The sequence below is a fragment of the Python bivittatus genome, unplaced genomic scaffold (genome assembly GCF_059951505.1).
Source record: "Python bivittatus isolate LINGU-HERP-01145 unplaced genomic scaffold, Pbiv_v1 ctg000330_np1212, whole genome shotgun sequence".
Classification (NCBI taxonomy): Eukaryota; Metazoa; Chordata; class Lepidosauria; order Squamata; family Pythonidae; genus Python; species Python bivittatus.
Window position 1 is genome coordinate 60,766,444 of NW_028277058.1, and position 20,577 is coordinate 60,787,020.

At 40.7% G+C, this 20,577-nt stretch overlaps 1 protein-coding gene across 1 annotated transcript in view; it reads left to right on the forward strand.

Annotated features, from left to right (window-relative positions):
• Window positions 1-20,577, forward strand: part of EXOC4 (exocyst complex component 4) — a 390,468-nt gene that overhangs the window by 127,996 nt on the left and 241,895 nt on the right. Inside the window, exons 8-9 of the mRNA XM_088141428.1 lie at window positions 1,407-1,552; window positions 7,270-7,358. Of these exons, the coding sequence (XP_087997554.1) occupies window positions 1,407-1,552; window positions 7,270-7,358 (235 nt within the window). The remainder of the gene's footprint in view (window positions 1-1,406; window positions 1,553-7,269; window positions 7,359-20,577) is intronic.

Here is a 20,577-nt window from a genome sequence, read left to right on the forward strand (position 1 = left end):
TAGCCAAGATAAAGAGCAAAGCAGCACTCCTTGTGCCTAGAATGAGAGTGAAATAGAGGTCTCTTTGCTGGTGAAGTTCTGAGATATTTATGGATAGAAACCAGGTTACTGCTATTTAATTGTGTTGCTTTTTAAAAAAAATATATTCCCAGTTTTGTCTGATTAGCAGCTTAATTCTTTTGGCCTGGTTGTTTCATGTTAATTTGTTTAAATAAGATTCTCACTTTGCTGTTATGTGCCACTTGTTACTGTCAGTGCTTTCCTATTAGGTTAGACAGCTTCCTCACCGGGTGAAATATAATTAGCAGAAATTCCTCCACGTTCTTAGGAGACTGAGGTGTTGTCAGTGCCTTCCTGTGCCTTAATCAATAAACTCTTTTTTTCTCTGCCTTTTTTCTTCTTCCCATAATTCCCATAACAAATATGGTTGACCATCAATCAATAGCTTATTTTGATCCATAGAAAGTGAGCCCTTGTAGCTGGGACACAATCTGCCTTGCAGATAGACAAGTTTTATAGTGCTTTAACAGCACCCAAGAGTTTTGGAAGTTGTACATAGAGCAATGTTGCGTGAGAAGGTCTTTCTTTTCTTGTGACCACTTTATAAATAGTGCCCAAGGTTCTGTATGAAGATGGAACAACAGTAAAGCTTATTTAGGTCTGAACCACGAGTCTTTTAGGCTCACCTTCTGAAGGCAGCTGAGTTTTTTAAATACGACAACAATTAACCTGGTACAACTGGACAGCGTTTGCTAGAGCAGTCTTGGTGAGGTCTGCGATTATTATTTGCCAGATATTGAAGATATTTGCAAAAATTTAAAACTATGTCGGTCTTCTCATTATTGCTTTTTATTTGTCAAAAAATAGAGATTTTTTTCCCTAAAACATATTTTATTGATGTTAATATCTAATGGGTTTAATATTGTTATTTTTACATGATTCAATAAATAAATATTCTAGAAATCTGTCAATTTTTAATACAGTAAATATAGATAAACATAACCCATACAAACAAAAGCTCTTTTGGGGTCCTCCATAATTTTTAAAAGTGGAAAGGAGTCCTGAGAACAAAACATTTAAGAACCACTGTGCTCCAAAACAGGTTGGATCTCTGCAGGCCCAAGGAGTTAGGAATGCCTTTTGCTACAAAAATCACCTTTGTTGTGTTTTCTGGGGAAATCTCTTAAATTTCCCACAAGTGGTCTCTTCTTCAGGATGATTCAATCGTATACAAAGCTATACAATGATACCTTCTGCTGGAAGGAATTTACCATGGTGGTTCACTTTTAAGCAAAAACATACATGTCTTTCAGTTGTGCCATATTCCTTTAAGTTAAACTGTGATTTATTTATAAAGCCTTTCAATGGCTTCTCTAGAATGATCTTGCTTTTTCTTTTTCTTCAAGATGCTGCTCACAGAGTACCTGGATATGAAAAATACACGGGCGTCTTCGGAGCCCTCAGCTCAGCTTAGCTATGCCAGTTCCGGAAGGGAGTTTGTGGCATTCTTTGCAAAGAAGAAACCTCAGAGGCCCAAGACATCTTTGTTCAAGTAAGTGCAGCCCTGCCTCTTTTCCCCAAGCTGTTCTCTGCATTGAGTCTTCAATGCTGCCTTCTCTTTGAGAGTCACTGCACAGGAACGTCTGGTGAAATGGATGGATGGCTTCCCTCAGATGGGAAGGCTCCTTGCCTGAGATTTCTAAGAGGCTCAAGAATGGTGAAAGCCCAAATGCAAAAACATGATGGTTGGAAGGGGAGGAGGATGAGAAAATAAGATATCTTAACTGTTTCAAGAAGATCACAATAGTTCTTGTCCTCTCTCTCCCCCCACCCCCTCCAGTATGTGGACGCAAGGCTGCTTTGGAGTCCTTGGGGTTCTCTGAGCTTGGTTGCTTTCTTGCAAATGTTTCGTTACCCACCAAGTAACATCTTCAGTGCTAGAACGGAGTGGAGTTTGCTCTCTGTTTATATACCTGAATATAAACAGAACAAACTCCACTCCATTCTATCACTGAAGATGTTACCTAGTCGGGTAATGAAACATTTGCAATAAAACAACCAAGCTCAGAGAACCCCAAGGACTCCCCAGTTCAACCCTGAGCTACACATATTCTCTTCTATTGGTACAAGGCTGCTTTCTCATTCTTCGTAAACGAGAGAAGGCAGAATGGCGGGGCAGCCCCCTTGCCCCTTCTGGGAGCGGAAACAGCATACAGCAAATGGTGTTGCTAAGTAAGGAAGGGTTGTTAGAAATCTGAAGATAATATTGAGACAATTTGGTCTGTATCACTGAAGTCCAGGCGGTCTGATTTCTTTCAGAATTCTCTGCATCTGTCAGCACGCAATCTAGTAGACAGCCTGGGAGCAGCCAGACCAAGTTACAGAAAGATCTGTGTTACTCGTTCCTCTTCTTTTATTCTATGAAGCTTTGATTTAAGAAAGTTGCCTTTGGTTAATTGTCAGCTTTGCTTATTTTATTGCTGTTTTGGGGAGGCACTTAAATCACTTCTGTGACGTGGTCATCACCTCTTCCTTTATGGAGTTCTGCCTTCTAAATCCTACAGTTGGGAGGGGCCATTCAGGCCATTGAGACCAACCCCCTGCTGAGTGCAGAAGTCCAAATTAAAGCATCCCAGATGGATGGCCTTTTGAACTCGGCCAGTAAAAGGGAGCCCACCACCTCTTTATGTCACTGCTTCCGTTGTCAAACTGCTTTTATTGTCATGATGTTTTTTCTAACATCCGGTAGGAATGTCGGTCTTCCTGTAATTTAAATCCATTCTATGTCCTGAATTTTGGCACAGGAGAGAACAGATATTGATCTTCTATATAACATCCTTTCAGGTATTTGAAGATGTTATCCATCCCTTCTCATTTACCTTTCCTCAAGGTTAAAGATTCCCAGTTCCTTCAGTCTTTCTTGATAGGAGGTAGCCCCTTGATCATCTTTGTTACCCTTCTCTAAACTTGTCACAGTTTGTTTAAACCCTCTTAAAATGTGGCATCCAGAAATGCTTAGACATGAGGTGAAATTTGACTAACATAAAATAAAATAGAACCGCTATTTCCACTGATTGGGAATTATTCTTCTACTGATTTACTTTTTTTTTTTTTTTTTTGCAGCCAATCATATGGCTGGTTAATTAAACTTTTTGATACATTACAGAAAAGCCAAATGACACATCTGTTTAAATTTGCTAAATGCCTGACAGCTAGGATTTATGCATTAAGTAGAATAAAACCCAATAAAAACTACAGGCAGTGTTGATAAAAATCTCAATACACTTCAGGACAATACCATAAAATAGAGCCTACATTATACATGGTAAAATATGCCTAGGAGAACCAATGGTAAAAACAGACTGCAAAGACCCAGGTTGTAAAAAAGCCCAAAGAACAGAAAGAATTTTGTGTATCTGCATGAAGGTGCTTTGTATGAATGGCAGAACAACCTAGAAAGCTGCTGATAGGCCTAGCTTTCTGTTACCACTAAAACTATGTGTGAAGTGATTGAATCTGTTTTGCAAAGAGAATAATTGTTAAGGAAATTGTTTTTTTTTCTCAATGAAAATACCAAGCTAATTGTCCTGTTGGGAAAGTGGTCTGGAATTTTTGATTATGGATTAACGTTTGGGGTTACAATTTATTTTCTGGCAGGAAACCCTGGCTATGTTTACCTAAGCTATGGTTTGCCTTAATTACTATTACTGAACAAGCAGGAGATAAGCCAGAGTCAGTCATGCAGATGAGCAAAATAAACATTGTTCATTCTGACTTTAAGCTTACCTGGCACTTCTATGAATGTGACATAGGACAAGTCTAGAAGCCAGAAACAAAGCATGGGATCTGATTCTTGCATCACTTGATATCCCATCCCACAGCTATACTGAATATGTTGTGTGGTTTTAAGCCATAATTTACCTACCAGCACAAGCCATGTTTATATTGACCGCAGGCATCTGCAGGGGGGTGATGTTTTGGGGTTGTTGGGTTTGCTATGTTTCTCTTTTCCCTTCCTTTCCCTTCTTCATCCATTTACCTCCTTCCCTTCCCTTCCCTTCCCCTTCCCCTTCCCCTTCCCCTTCCCCTTCCCCTTCCCCTTCCCCTTCCCCTTCCCCTTCCCCTTTTGTCATTAAGAGTTGGGTGGCATACAAGTTTATTAAATTATTATCATCATAATCATTATGCAAATTGCACTATTTAAGCACTTGTGCAATTACTTAATTGTTCCTTGTGATGCCATGGCACATTTCTTTTGACTTCATTCTGGCTTGCTGTGGATTAGTATGTTAGTGACCCTCTTTGCAGATCCTGCTAAATCCAAACCATTGCATGAACCTGGTTGCTCTGAGGTTGTAGGTGTGCCATGTGTTTACATATGATGTAGGATGGCACATAATTTGTCACTTTCTGCTCACCCTCCAAGGATTGGCTTCAGAGATTGGGGAGATCTTTCTGAGATTCTCTCTGGGATTCTTTGGAAGATGTGATTTGTGGTAATCCTATGTTGTTCCTGTCCTCTGCTGCTTGGCATGTTAACACAGCCGTGCCTTCACTCGTCTGCTTGTTTCCATCTGATGAAAATAAAGACGTAATTTCTTAATGAGAACAGTGAGTCCCTCGCTGCTCATTCTCCCATCACTGCTTTCACTGTGATGACAGCCATACTGTACATATTGGCTTTTTTTTTTTTTTTTTGCATTGTCTGTGAGCTGTCACCATGATTGTAGAATTTTCCCATGGAAATGGGATTTTTTCATCCTATTAAAAGTTGTGCAGGTTTGGGATCATCCCAATTATACTTGTGTTTCTTCTATCCATACGTATTTGTCTTTTGAGGTGAAGTAGCTGTTTCCCATTCTTCTTTCCCATTTAGTGGGATGCTTCACACTCTTTTAATGTACCTGATTGCAACCCTAGTGTAACCACTTAAATGGTCCATCCGCTCAGCAGTTCTGAGTTATCACTGAAGGCAGCCAATTTTCAGGCTTGTGGTTTTTTTCCCTGTGATCCTGCTGGAAGCAACTCTCTTTCCTGGATTGTAATGCAAGAGGTGGAACTAGAATAAACTTCACAGGAATCATGCAGGGTTGTTAGTTTGCCCAAAGAAGAAATATTTTGTGTCTTAAAGAGAGCTAGGTTTGGGTATCTAGTGCTATGCTTGATGTGGAAGATGGAGTAAAAAGAAGAAACACCTGGGTTGCACAGAGTTCAGGCAGGGACAAGGAGTGCGCAAAGTATTGCTGTGAGGCAGTCACCTACGGCTTCTAGTTTTGATGATTCTACATCTAGCCATCAAAATTAGTAAGATATATAGAAACATATAAAGCCATGTATTGCCCTTGTCTATCTGATCCAGTTTCTTGACTGATACCATCTCTCCAGGATGTCCAGCAGGGCTAGATCCCAACTCCCCTGCACTCTGAATCCATTGTATTTATGAGAATCTGGCGCTTCCTCCATGATGGGCTTTTCTTCCATCTCTGTGGCGGATTGTCCCATTTTAGTCTCTTTTTGACTTCTTAGTTGCCCTGTACAGTACTACTGGAGATCCAATCTTATCTGAAGGTTATGCCTTGCAATATTCTCTAATGGGGTTGCTGTGATTGCTTGAAGCCTGGAACAAGTTACTCAGAGATGGCCAGAAATATTGGCTGGGTTCACACAAATACACTCCCCCCCCCCCACATTTCAGTGGGGAAAAATACACTTCTAGCTAACATGGGCAGATAATTCCTGGCAACCAGATTGACCAATAGCTTAGTATAATTCAAGACTTTATCCCTCTGCTGCTGCTTTTTCCTCCTGCCCCAGCTGGCATCTAATTCTGAATTTCTCAAGGCCTTCTCCCATCATGCCCTTCAGTTACGTTAGGCTGCAACACTGTTCCCACACCTGGATGTCACCAGTTATTGTGGTTTATCATGAGGACGGTTTCAGTAGGCATGGTTTACCATGATATGAATGAGCTGATGTGAGCTTCAGGCTTATGTGCTTTTCCCTTTCTCTATGGCTGCAGGCTTTTTCTCTCACCCCAAATATGTTTCTGAGCAAAGATTAAGCCTAGAAACCTCCAACGCTAAATAGCTTGGACCCTGTCTTAGTGGAAAGATTTCCTTCATATGTGATAAACTGGGAGCTCCAATCTTTGTCAAACGATTATGGATGCTTCACCATGATCTAGCAGGAAAAGGGCCTTCTTAGTGGCAGCAGCAGTAACCTGGTGGCATCTCCTTCCTCCTAAAACAGTGTTTCTCAACCTTGGGAACTTTAAGATGTGTGGACTTCAGCTCCCAGCATGCTGGCTGGGGAACTCGGGGAGTTGAAGTCCACGCATCTTAAAGTTCCCCAGGGTTGAGAAACACTGTCCTAAAGGATGCGCTGCTTTCTTTCTGTTTTTCTTTAGGAAGGGGCTAACCATCTATTTTTATAGCTTAGCTCCCCCACCCCTTTTGATTTTTTGGCTGTGAATGGCTTCTGGATTTTGAACATTTGAAGATGTGTAATCCTACTTTTATATGGTTGTCATTTTGACTTTTGTATTGTGTTTTACATTTTAAAGTTTGCAGGGGTTTTTTGTAATTGTACAGTGTTATTGTTGATATTGTCTTATACTATGCAGCCTTTTTTTAAAGTGGGAGTCAGCAAGTTGTAAACAGGACAGAGAAATATAACATGGCAATACTTAATTTCTCAAATCATGTGGCAGTCACCTGATCAAATCCTGCATGAAAGTTTCTGGAAGTTACCTGCATTTAGTTTGCAAAGTCTTCCTTTGCCTTTGTGCGTTTGGCAGAGTAAAGGATGCAGAGTTTCATTTTATTTTAAAAGCAACTGACCATTTCTGAACTTTTTTCCCCCCTGGTTGTTTAGAGAAAGTGATATAAATGAGAAACGGGGTCTTTGCTGGAGAGCCAGAGAGCCATGAGGTCACTGCTAGTGGCCAGTTCCCCTTTTAATAAAGCAGTGACAATGTAAGGCACTAGTCCTGACCTCGAAATTACTTTGGATCAGGAGTGAAAGGTTCTGGTATACCTCATGTATGCTTGCTTGCTTGCTTATTTATTTATTTTATTTGTGGGTATGTCTCCCATTCCAAAGGTTCTGAACAGCTACCGATCAAAATCAATTCATAAACTAAAAAAAAGCCCTCTTAAAAATAATAAATAAACCCACATGTAATAGAAACAGAATTTACAGCAATATGAAACTGTCAGCAGTAGACAGAATCATGCGCTTGTTAACGATGTGCCATGTTTCTTGTTTCAGGTTTGAGTCATCTTCCCATGCTATCAGTATGAGTACTTACTTGCAGGAACAAAGGAGGGAGCTGTACAGCAGGAGTGGGGAGCTTCAAGGTAGGACAGGTTATATAAGTAATGTAGTACAAAATGTCCATCTCTCCTACGAGCGGGTTGGAATCTGGTTGTTTCTAAGGAAGCCAAAATAAACCTGGATGGCAAGTTTGGAATCCATGTTGAAAATACTGGTTATTATGTTAACATTTCTAGTAAATACTGTGTTATGTGCACTAAACACAGAGGCTGACAGACTTCAAGGATACAAGTCTTTTTTAACTGGCAATTTTGAAGGCAAAGGCAGGATGCTTTTTAGTTGATATTGGGGCGGGCCTGTCATAACATAAGAATGTAAGCAGTGCCCTGCTGGATTGGACCCTTGGTCCATCTCGTCCAATGGTCTGTTCTCCCAGTGGCCAACCAACAGCACAAGGAAACCCACTGTTGTCCCAGCAGATGGTCTTCAGAGGCAGCCCCGCTGCCATCAAGGCTAAGAGCCATTGAGCCCCAGGACTTCCATGCAGTGGTCCAGCCCTCTTGTGAAGCTAGCCAAGCAGGTAGTCAGCACCAAATCTCAGAGTAGCAAATTCCAAAGTTTAATTACACATTGTGTTTAAAAAAATATCCTTTGTCTGTCCTGACTCATGAATGGGTTCTGATATAGCCATGAAAATGTGGATTCAACACTGCATGAGCTAGCTGTACAGGAAACTTTAGTTCTTCTTCCTCTTTGTTTCCAACAAATCAAAGTTTGCTCATTTAGTAAAAACAACAAACTATGTTTTGCCTCCAGCCAGAAAAGAGCCCTGGAAAAAAGGATGAGTGAGGGAAGAGGAAGAATCAAAAATAGCTAGGAAATAGGGGTTCTGCCTTCTACCTTAAAGTATGTGTGTGTCTTGGGGGTGTAATGGCAATTGTATTCATTTGTTAAACATCACCAAAATGTTGCTAGGTGTCCAGAGTGGGAATGTCAAAAGGAAGACCAGTCCTGGCCAAACAAGCATTAACAGGAAACACGAGTAGGTACTTCTGGGTCATCTTACAACTATACCTCTGCTCCCCCACTTTCCATCACTTCTATTTGATTTTTTTTGCTTTTTGAGGATGAGTACAGACATTTATTATTCCTGCTTCCCTCACAGTTGGGAATTAATTACGAACCCATTTTTTATACATTTTGATATCCTAAAATTGTTCACCCCCCAGTAGACTGTGTTGAACCTGCCAGTCAAGAATTGCAAAAGGGGGTTTATATGTTTTGGGGCACTGAAAACATAAAGAGGGAGGTACCCCATATTATCAATTAGGTGATTTGTTGCTCCCCTACAGTTCTCTCATTCCCTCACTCTCTACCACGTGGCTGGCCGTGGTCGGAGGTGTTGCAGGACCGTGGAAAATGATGACTTCAGATGCCGGTGTCGCAGAGGGCACCTTGGTGGAATTAATCAAACCATCCAGAGTTGCAGGGAGTCAGACGGCATATACATTCAATTAATAATAACAACAGTCTCTGGGATTCAGATATGGAGGAACCCTTTGTAAAGCATGACTGAAAGGGCCTAGCAATAGCACTGCAGTTCATCATAATAAACACAGAGGTAAAATCATCCATATTTATTCTCTGGTATCATGGTAAAAGTACATTTTAAAGTGTCTGCTTATTGATCTTAGAAGCAGAAGGAGCTGCAGGCTATAAGGTTCTGCTCTATCTTTGTCAATATGGAAGGTTTAATGTGAACCAATATCTTGCCCACATCTGTTGCATCTGTCATTCCCAATTGCTGTTTCTACTTCGTTTTCTCTACTCCTTCCATATCATACCTTTGTTGATCCCTGTGAGGATGGCCGTTAAATCTTGAGGTTGCTGAGGAAATCATAAAAGGTGGTTTAACTAATGAACTGTTCCACAATCAGGGTCTGAGTTATTTCCTGGTAAGATTCTGTCTCTGCACCTAGACATTAGTTCCTAGCAGTGCTGGGGGAAGGACTTTGGATTCAAAGGGGAAAAGGTGCTGTGGTGTGCAAGGGGGCATGCGTGTAGCATCTGTCTGCAACTCCTTAAATCACTGTTCCTTCAAGTGTGGTCTGAGAACCCCTGGGGGTCCCCCAAGACCCTCCCTGGGGTCTGTGAAATCAAAATTATTTGCCAAATATTGAAGACATTTGGAAATATTTAAATCAATGTCACCCTTCTCATTCTTATTTTTTATTTGTTAAAAAAAAGGTAGGTTTTCTTCCCTGAAAAATATTTTATTTATGTTAATATCCACTGGGTTTAATATTGTTGTTTTTACATGATTCAATAAATAAATATTCTATGGATGTGTCAATTTTAATTTTTAATATGGTAAATATCAGTGATAAATGTAACCCATGCAAACAAAAAAACCCATGCAAGAAGACCCTCCTTTGGGGTCTTCCATAATGAAGGCAGCTGAAGGTGGATCCCTCTGGATATGACACTGGATGGAAGCAGGCTGGGCTAGTAGGACACAGGAGTCTCTTCTTTTGCAAGGCAACTTCATATTGTCACCTGGATATTTACTATAATTCATATATTGCCATCAGTGTCCATGCCATTTTATATCATCTTCGTCATTGTTGTTGTCGTCATCATCACCACACCACCATCGTCATGAAAAAGACTCCCTATTCTGGACCAGGAGGTCCCCATGAACATTCTTTTTGACTTGAAATGGCCCAGCAAAGAAAATAGAAGTGAAGGTGAGCAAATGCAATTACATTGTGATGAAGGATGTGGATTAATGCGCAAAGCAAGGAGGGAGTGCAATTAGAGCACCAACTGATGAGGAGAGGTAAGATCTTGGCTTTTCCTTGATAAAAATGCATGTGTGTGTTAAACATTTTGTATTCCCACAAATTTACCATTAGTCCTCTAATAGCTTTCCTATTCATGACATGAATGCTACCGTTAATTCCACCAAGCAGCATGGTCTTCAAGGAGCTGTGCAGCACAGCAGTCACCTTTCTTGTAATTAATGAAGTGCCCTTTGCATGGGAGAGACTATAGGATTTAATTACTATTGCTACCAGTGCCTCCTGCTGATTCTGACGCTGCCATCAAATTCAGAGCCAAAGTGACTTGGAGGTGGGGGCTCAGAGCCTAATGTTCTCTTGCCAGGCAGGGCTTTCTCCATCAGAAAAAGAGCTGGGGCACCAGCATCTGATTCCTGAACAAATTGTTACTAGAGGTGCAGTGTCACTAAATCGGGCACTGGAGGGATGGTTATTTCAGATGAAGAAACCTGCAGTCATCCTTATCATGAAATGTGTATGTGTACATGTATGTAGGTGAAGTTTTTAGGGTCATAAAGGCAGAAAAATCTTCTGTTTGGTTTTGCTACCATGTTGCTAAGTTCACCTTAACTGCGTAACATCTTTTCATGATGCTTTGGCAGCTGGATTCCCCCTTGTACTTCAGAAGTTGGGCTCCTTCAAAAGTCTGTCCTGCCTCCAGAGTTGTTCTTCAAGGTTTTCTGCTAAGCATTCTCTTTGCTGCTGCTTTTCTCTTATTCTGGATCACAGGTTCCCTCAACTGGTTTGCTGTCCATGGAATGGCGTAGTTCTTGTTGTGGAGTTCTTAATGCTCTCTGAGCTTGGTTGCTTGTTTGCAGATGCTTCATTGCCCAACTCGGTAACATCATCTTGTTCTTAACTGAAGCTACTCAAGGATTTACCTAAAGCAGCAGAAGCCCTTCTTATCAGAATGAGCACCACAGAGGCAGCCATGGTTTGGAAGAAGAAACATTAAAAGACATAACATTTACATGTGCGTCCCTTACTGTGGGAGCACATTAGTCAGGGATTTGACTAATTTAAATGTTGACTATAGGGATTTTCTACTTAATGCAGCCTGCATTTATAATTTGCTTCCACTGGATAAAAAAAAAAAGTACACCAACGTGATTTGGGGAGGAATATAATATCCTCAGGCGAAGGAAACAGTTCTTTGAATGGTGTTCCAAGTGAAACCATCTTGTCAAAGAGATGCCATTTGGAGGACATCCTCCTTTTCCTACCAGGAGGCTACATAATTTCTCAAGGGGAGTGTGAGTCTCAGAGAGTTTTGTTAAATACATCTGACAATATTTTTGGTTCAAGTTTCTCTAGGGATCTGTGTAATTTCCCCCCACTAGAATAGTGCTCTCAAATCACTTTAGCAGATCTCTTAGGCAACTGAGTCTGGGAATAAACTTACTATGTGTACCAGGAAACTTATAAAAATCCTTGAAATGGCAAGGAAACAATCTACAGTAGTTCTTCAGTGTTTAGTCTTTTTGATAGCTTGTAAATAAGTGCTGTCTTGATTAATCTAGAGTTTTGTTTTGTTGGTGGTTGTTCCTGACTGTAAAATTGTATGACCCAACTCTACTTTGCCTCTTGTCCTACATTTTTTCATCTAGGACAAGTGGTTTTTGAAGACCATATGGAAATTTATTTCCCTATTGTTCAAGTCAGTCACTAGGATTTTGCTAAATGTGTAGACCTTCTCTTATATATGTTATATTGCGTTCCTAGAAACACCCATCCTTTCAATAGGTCCACATTTCACTGTGGCTTATATAATCTAAAGCCAAGCAATCCAAAGGGTGTCTGAATCGCCCATATGGGCATCTCTGCAGAGGCATCTGCAAAGGGGAATGTAAGTTTCCTCGGGATAGACCAGAATTAAGATTCCCAGGCTTAGATTTTTTTTAAAGTTATCTTTGGCCTTTTTAGAACCTGAGAGGTAAGACAGAACTTGCAGCCACTTTTCCAATTTTTTACACAGAACATATTCAGATTGTACAGTTGCTGCAATGCAATGAGTCAAATTAATGAAGATCAGCCCATCAGTGGCTACCAGTGTTGATGACTATGTCCTCAGTCCAGAGTCACAGGCACCATATTTTATATATCAGCCAGCTGCTGAAGACCAGCAGCATATGAGCACCAGTACTTCCTGTCCATCCCAGTGAACTTCCTGAATACATCTGGTTGGTCATTGGTTGCCTGTTGACCTTATCCAGCAAGGCTCTTCATTTATTCATTGTATTTATTGACCAAATTTGTATGTCATTTTAGTAACTGACTCTAAGCAGCTTACAATTAGTGCAGTAAAACAGAGTAACAACCAAGAATGGTCAAATAATGCATCAGTTATCAAAATCAAAAAAGCAATATGTCACACCCATAACTGAGACATAACAATAACACTCATTCTCCAAAGGCTGTGAAAATGAAAAGTGTTTTAACTTTACTGGGTCGTTCCCCCCCCCACCCCCCGTGTATCCATTCTGACCTCTTCCAACAGTTAGTATGATAGAAGTCATACACTGATTAAACCATCCACTGGCTGGTTTAATACAAGCTATTTTTACCATGGCTTATTGAATAAGCCACAGTTGGCTGTTTCATGCATAGAAACCACAGAACATGGGATCCCAGGACATGCTAAGCTGAAACCAAGAGCTCACATTTGCTTAGTTTTTCAGTAGGGGAAGAATGTAGGGATGCAGCTGCAGAAAGAAGAAGGTATGGGATTGAGAGGTTTACCCACTGAAACTACAAAGTTGGGCAGGTTTATGGCAGAAGATATCTGGCACAGATTTTTCTCCTGGATTTAGATAATACTGTCTTCCTTTTCCTGTCACCTTTTTCCTTAGTTTTGTGAATACAACTTCCAGATAAACATACGTTGGACTCATTGACACCTCTTCTGTGAAATTTACATGTAACCTTCTTCTGCACTACTGCTTTGTATTTAACAAGAGGCATTGCAACAGGTGTCTGCCTCAAGCTGGAAAAGGAACACACACACTCTTTCCCCAGAAAACCAGCCTGGAATAAACAGCTTTTCCTACCCAGAGAATGGCAGCGTTTGGGCCCAGATCTATCTCTGCCATCCTTCTTGGCCAAAACTGAAGTGTGATTTAAAGTTTGAGCTGGGAAAGATGTCTCTTTTGCACTGACTGTCAGCTGAATCATCTTGCTCAGACCTTATGAGCCCACTTATTATTTCCTTTCCATGCATTTTTTCTAGTTTAGGAGATTAGCAGCCGCTGTCTCTTCAAAGGCTATCCAATCAAGGAGGGGTTATTAAAACCAAGGCGCTTTATGACTGAGAATTAATTAGAGCAGCATTTTCATGCAAAACATCCAATTTTTTGATTAGCAATGGAGCAAGGTCACAATTAACACTCTGGGAAGCTTAAATTGCCAGTATTTTGATTTTCAGGAAATGAGATTATCAAACAGAGGCCAGATAACTTGACAGGAAAAAAAGAAGATAGGGAGGAGAAAGGGGAGCTCTGTATTTAAAAAACATATCAATCCTTGTGCTGCAGAAATGGCGGTTGAATCAGTAGAGAGTTACATCTTAGTAATGGAGAGCAACTCAGTATGGCTTCTCTCCTTTTTCTACATCCAGAAGAAGAGGCTTGCAGAGAAGAAGTCTCTTCCACCCCGGAGGGAAAGCGCCTTTAGCAATTTCCGTCCTGCCTTCAGTAATAGGATTCCCATTTCTCTTCCCCCTTTCATTTCCTATGGCTCCTCTGCTGTTTCGGTATCTTAGCCAAGCAAAAGCTGGAAATCAATCAATAAAAGATGCTGGGGAAAGTGGCATGACTGGCACAAGTGGAAGGGACTACTTCTGCTAACATCATGGGAAGCACCGTGCCCTGGATGGCAATATCTTTCCTGGGTTGTCCAGCCAACACAAATGTGGCTTTAGCCTGGGGGTTTCCCCAGGGCAGGGAGGGCGGAGCTGAACTGCAATGGAAAATTAGACAGCTGAATCCAAGAGGGGAAAGAAGGCATTTAAAATCCACCTTCTTTCTGTGTAGGGAAATTATAAGCAGGCTGCATTTGATGCACAGAATAATTAGAAATCTCTACAGTGTCATTGGTTGTAAAGCGGTTGGCTTCAATTAGCATCATGTAGTAAAGGGCTGGTCACAATGAAGAAGGAAGAATTGGTCACAGAACGGGTTAAAGATGTAATCTTAAATGGAGAAGATATAAGTATCATTAAATCGTTTAAGAAGCATGACCATAATGCTATCCAGGTCAATGTATGTGTGTGTAGACAGTTACCAAGGAGATCTGTTCCAATCGTATTTAATCCCACATTTCCAGAAACCCCCCCAACCACATAAAAAATTAGGGGGTTAGTAAAATGAAAGTTGAAAGGGAAAGTCAAGAGAATTATATTTCTCATAGATTAAAAAAAGTGCCACCCAATCCAAAAGGATACCAATGTTCAGGGAAGGGATCAAGGAAGATTAGAGAAAAATCAAATTCACACTGGGTGGGGGGATGCCTGATAGAATTAAAATGTAAGTAGACAAGGGAGTTCTTCTTCCTCTTGAAACTGAGAAAGATATTGCTAGAAACATTAAGATCAGAAGCAACAAAATTATTAGAGAAGAGAAAGCTAAGCTCCTAGATGACAAAATAATTAAAGGGTGGCTGAAGAAGTTAATTGTAGGAGAACCATGATAGTCAATGGTAGCAAAAAATCAGGAGCCTGGCAGCACCTTGTCCAACTAACAAATTATATTAAAAACTCTAACCTTGACCTGTTCTTGTATGCAGATGAGCTGTAGCTCATGAAAGCTTATGCTTTTTAATAAATTCCGTTAGTCGGAAATGGGGCTAGCAGACTCCTGAAGTAGTTAATGAAATTGGAAGCAAAAAAGGCTGGGGAACAGCCCACTGAATGAACTTCAAGGAGGGAGTATAGGCTGCCACTGTCACTCTTCCATTCCAAGGAAAGAAATAAAAGAAATAAAAATGTAGTGAAACTCTCGTCCATATAGAATTGCTTTTTCCATATAAAACTATTCCTGCCCACTGTTTCTTGAGAAAAGATCTTATTTTTTGTAGCTGAAGCTCCAGGAATTTTTGTTTTTCCTGCCTCGAAGTATTTTTCTTTCCTTTTCCTTTTCCTTTTCCTCTTCCCCCTCCCCCCTTCTCCCCCTTCCCCCCCTTCCCCCGTTCCCCACCCCATCCCTTCCCTTGATTTGGCTGCATTCAACAGTTGTTGCAAGGTCTCTCTCTCTCCCCCTCCTCTCCTGTTCCCAAGGTTCAAGTGTTTAAAATAGCTGTTTAAAGCTATTATGTACTGACAACTGTTTGGGGTTTCTCCTATGTGGAAATCTGTCCTTCTGGTTTTGTATACTTTCTAACTCCAGCCTAAGAATGGGAAAGAAAACTCATTCAACTAAAGATATGCAATACAGAGGATGAATATTCATGAGAAGTCCTTTCTTCCTCAGCATAAATTATCCTGGGAGGGCGCCTGCTTTCCAACCAGCTACAGAGATTCACCTTTGCTTCATTAGTGTCCTGCTTGATACGCCAAACTTCTTCTTGATTCTTAGCATTAAACTACGGCAAGACCTTGTTAGAGTGCAAGAGCTCTTTTACATTTTCCAGGAGGCGCTTAAAAAAAAAAAGTAAAATCACAACCTGTCTTCTAAATTCTCAAAAATTGTCATTCTGTTGGGAACAAAGTGCTTTTCTTTCAATAGAGGTTGCTTCTCTGCAGTGATAAATACAGATGTAATATTTACATGCTTCTGGAACTTCAGCATTTTTCTCTTCTGTACTTGCTGTCTGTAACTCCTATTTACTGGAAGCAAATGCAGGCTGTTTCTTTCTTAGGTAAAATGCCTTTGATAAATTTTATTTATTTATTTATTTATTTATTTATTTAACAGATGGTATGGTGCCCATCCACATTAGTGACCTTAAGTAGCAAGTAAATATTCCTAGGGATGTAGAATTATCCAGTCCTGTCTTAATAACATTTCTTAAAACTTTAAAAGGACTGGACAAAATGAAAGTTTTAAAACTTCTCATAAACAAGATGGGAAAGGAAAGAGGGGCAGCAGCCTCAGCTCCAGTGATGGGTTTTCCACAGTCTAAAGTCCATCATGGAAAAGATACAATTACCTGTTAAGCATATCTGTTGCAGGTCTTGCACGTAGGACTCCACTGAAGATTTAAGAGTAAAGAGTAGTCTATGCGAACATAAGCAGTCCTCCGAGGGACTTGCAGCCAAACCATGTAAGGCTTCATAGACCATAGTGAGGATCTGGAACAGAGTCCAGAAAACAACCAATAACCAGTTCAGCTGCTTTAATACAGGCCTAACATGGTATCTCCTAAAAGCACCCTTGAAGCATCCATGTTGCTGTCTTAGAACCAACTTCAAAGGTCGCTCCACCAAGACCGTGTGTTGTAGTAGTTAAGTCCTCAGGTTACCAGTGCATCTATCACCAATGCCTGGTTTCTTTCCTGCAGCAACAGATGCAACTGGTTTTCTGGGTGAAGCTGATATCAGCCCCTGCCATTGATATAATGTGGCAATCTAGTATCAAGGCTGGATTCAGGAGAACCCTGTAGGGTCAGTCTGATCCTTCAGGGGAAATGTCCCCATCCAGATTTACCGTATCACACAGACCATGAAATCGCAACCACTCTGTCTTGTCCAGATTCAGCTTCAGTTCCTTCTTCCAGATCCAGTCCTTGACAGCCCAGAGACCTCCAGATGCTCTTAAAACATCCAGCCAAGAACTGCCAGGGCAGGACATTCGGGTGTCATCAGTGTGTGGGGGCAATTGCTGCATTTGACCGAAAGGGAAGTGACCTTGAATTTAAGATTCCCCCACAAAAGATAGTCACCAGGAAAACAAAACTGCTTTGAAATGCTACAGTGTATACAAACCCATAAATATACATGTCAGAAGCCACACTATATAACAGGCAGACCCAGGACTATGTGTGTGTGTGTGTGTGTATATAGGTATATGTATATGTAAACACAGACACACACACACACACTAATTAAATTAATAGGTGGTGATTAAAGTCAATTGCCTGTAAAATAAGGTATCCCATTTATAACATTAACTAATCACTCATCTCTGTATAGATGTCTCAGCCATTTCTCAAGGTGGCCACAGGAAAACAATCTGATACCAGATTGGTCCATTGCCAAAGCAGGGGACAGGTGGAAGGTGTCCCAGTCACAAGAGATCATCTTCTAGCCCGTTAAATCATGGGCAGGAGAAAGAGGAGCAAGTGTTTAAATCTTGATTTTACTAGAAATAACTCTTGTACTTGATACAGAGCAGTCATTGGTATTTTGTAAGGGCTTCATTAGCCTTTCTTCTCAGAAGTTCTTGTATCCTCAAGTGCCTGTTTATCTGTTTCTGGTCCAGTTTGCAAAGAGAAGATTGACAATACCAACAATTCTCTCACACACACAAACATGTGCAAACACACACATAAACTCCAACACACATATATATGCATGCATGTTGTTTTTCTTCTAGGAAAAAGAACAAAAGGAAAAAATTAAAAAAGGAAGATGGGGAAGAGCAATGTTTGTGTGTATGTGTGTGTGTGTCTGTCAGATTGTATGGGAGTGAAATGATAATTGAACAAGGAAAGAAAGAAAAGAGATTGAGGTCCTCTTTGGGCATTACAGAAAAGGTTTAATTCAGCAAGTGGTCCTAGACAAGCAACAGCTGATCTTCATAGGTAACAGTTTCTACGGTCATCTGCGTCTTCTTCCCATTTCACTGATTTTCATAGTAACCTCTGTTCTTAACGAATTAAAGACAACCTCCTCCATTTGCAGATAATTTTTTAAAAAGAGAATAAATAAAATAAGAGGTAAGATGGCACCTTGCATGATAACCAGAATAATTCCCAAGGGGCTGAGCAGAATTCTCCAAATGCCACCTTCTGATATCGCCCAGATAGATAGAAGCAAAATCACTGTAAGGTGGCACTTCACTCCCTTGGGGTCCCTCAAATGTTTTAAAAGAACATAGTAGTCACTGGTCTCAACAACTGCTTAGGAATTCAGGGGTATCAATAGGTGCTCACTTCCCCTAGTTTTATTTTGATAAAGACGATCTAGTAGATGATCCAAAGAACCTCACAACACACTCATATGGTACTGACCATCTGCCAGAACTGCTGTGGACTGTGTCATCCAGCCAGCAACACTCAATGTGGTCAGTCCACTGCAGATACAGAGAGGAGCACTCCCATGTCTTTTCCTTCCTATCACAATGGCAAAAGTTTTAGGATGATGCTTATATTATGTCTGCTCAGAATCATCCTGAAACCTGAACTGTAACTGTTCAAACCTCCTGTTCTCGTGGTCTGTGGTCCACATCCAATCTCTGTGTTCCTCTGAGTATCAACAGTTCTGATATAGGACAGGAGGCATGTAAGATTCACTCCATCAAGCATCTAGGAGAACATTGTTGTTGATATCTCCATCAGCTTATTAATTGAGGGTCCTGGAACCCAACTGGATCTATGAGAACTCAACTGGATGGATCCCAGTTGAATATAACCCAACTGGATCCATCAGAATCTGGCAGCAGTCCAACCTACCAATCTAATTTAGTCCTCACTTCATAGATAGGGGCAGGTTATGATGGCAGTGGGTGGAGGGCAGGTCCGGTCAGAATTACATTCAAAGAAAAAAGCTTTTTTGCTTGACATTTTGCATTATAAAATTCTTGAGGGTTTTTTCTTCCCCCTTGTGCTTATGCTATTTTTAGACCCTCCTCTTTTTTCTTTTGGCTGTTTCATTTCAACTTTTACCAAGCATTGGTCCATCCATGGCAAGGGCATAATTTGTGGAACCCATATGTAAGGATTGCTCCCACTCTAGGATAAAGACCACTTTGGGGATATCAACTTGCTTATGGTTAGGTTCTGAAAAGATCTGGATGAAGTCTATCAAAATATTGGAGGTCACAAAGTCCTGAATTCTCCTGTTAAGGCAACCTGAGCATGAATATTAATAGGGAAATGACAGGAGTTGAGAGCTTTCATTGCTGGGGTGGGGAAATTCCAAGGTATGGAAAGAAAACCTTTCTTTAAAATGCCCTCTCCTGTATGTCCCAAGTTCTTGAAATGTTGGAATTGTGTGCACTGATGTATATGAACTAGCCACTTTGCAAATGGGTATAATATTATGCAATCATAGGCCAAGATGCTTTACAAAGTAATGTTGGGGGAGGAACTCACAATGATGCCAGATATGAATCTTTGGATATAGAAATGTGCTATTTGGGGGATTGGGGTTTTTCCTGATATAGGACAACCACAGACATTTTTGCTGAAGACCTCTTCAGATTTATGTGTGATCAAACCGGATGTGAATCCTGCTAAAATCTGCCCATGAGGAGGTGTGTTCACCATTTTATGCAAGGCGAATTCTTTTAAAGGCTTTTCAGATGTGTACTCATCCAGAGTAGAGCAGGAGACCTTTTGCTTCATTCAGATGCAGGAAAATGAAGATATTTCCTCAGTGTAATGTTCCTTTCTTATCTCTGCCATGCCTCATGTTGCTATTTGAAACACGTCTTTGGCCTTCTGGCCTCATAGGATTTCAGTTTTCTTAATTAACCTCCAGGACTTGCCATGCGCCACCTCTCGAGTTCATCTGTGTGCCTGTCCCCCGGCGTGTTTGTGTGAACTGACTAAGAAAACTGGAAATGATTAGTCAAGCCTGCTCTTTCGTCCCTTCCCAACACTATGCGGCCTCATGACGTTGCACCCTCTCTTCTCATTTCACAGATCTGTTGTTTACAGAAAGAAAGAAAGAAAGAAAGAGAGAAAAAGTGATTGTGGTTGATCTGATTTCATTACCTTGCTTCTCAGAATAAAAACTCATGCTCTGTTACATGAGGAAGCAGCCTGGTTGGGGGTTTGGGGCAACTTGCTTAAAATCTTTATTGCAGATTTTACTGTCTCCTCTCCTTTAGATACTGACAATGAACTTGGTGAACTTGAATTAAAAAATAAGCATTTAACAGATGCCTTTGTTTAGGATTCCACTGGAATTTTTTCTGCCCCTCTGTGGGATCCCTGATCATTGTTCTTACTTATTAAAACTCAGAAACAGTTGAGAAAAAAATCCCTCCACCCACCCCAAAATTGGCTGCTTCCATTGCTTCAAGCAAAATAAAGTGTTCGAGCAAAGTAAAGAGGTTTTGTTTTGTTTTCTATAGCACATTTAATTTGCAAAATGCTTTACCAATACTGTATTGTTTAGCTACACAATAAATCTATGGACAAGGTTATTGCTTACCTTCATTGTAGAACTGAATGTAGAAGCTTGGTATTTTGGCTCCTGATAAGCAAACTGCTGCAATTCAGGGCAAGGCTACTGAAATTCTGGACATATGGATAGGAAAAAGTGGACTGTAGAGATAATGAGAAATCTTCCATAGTAGATTTG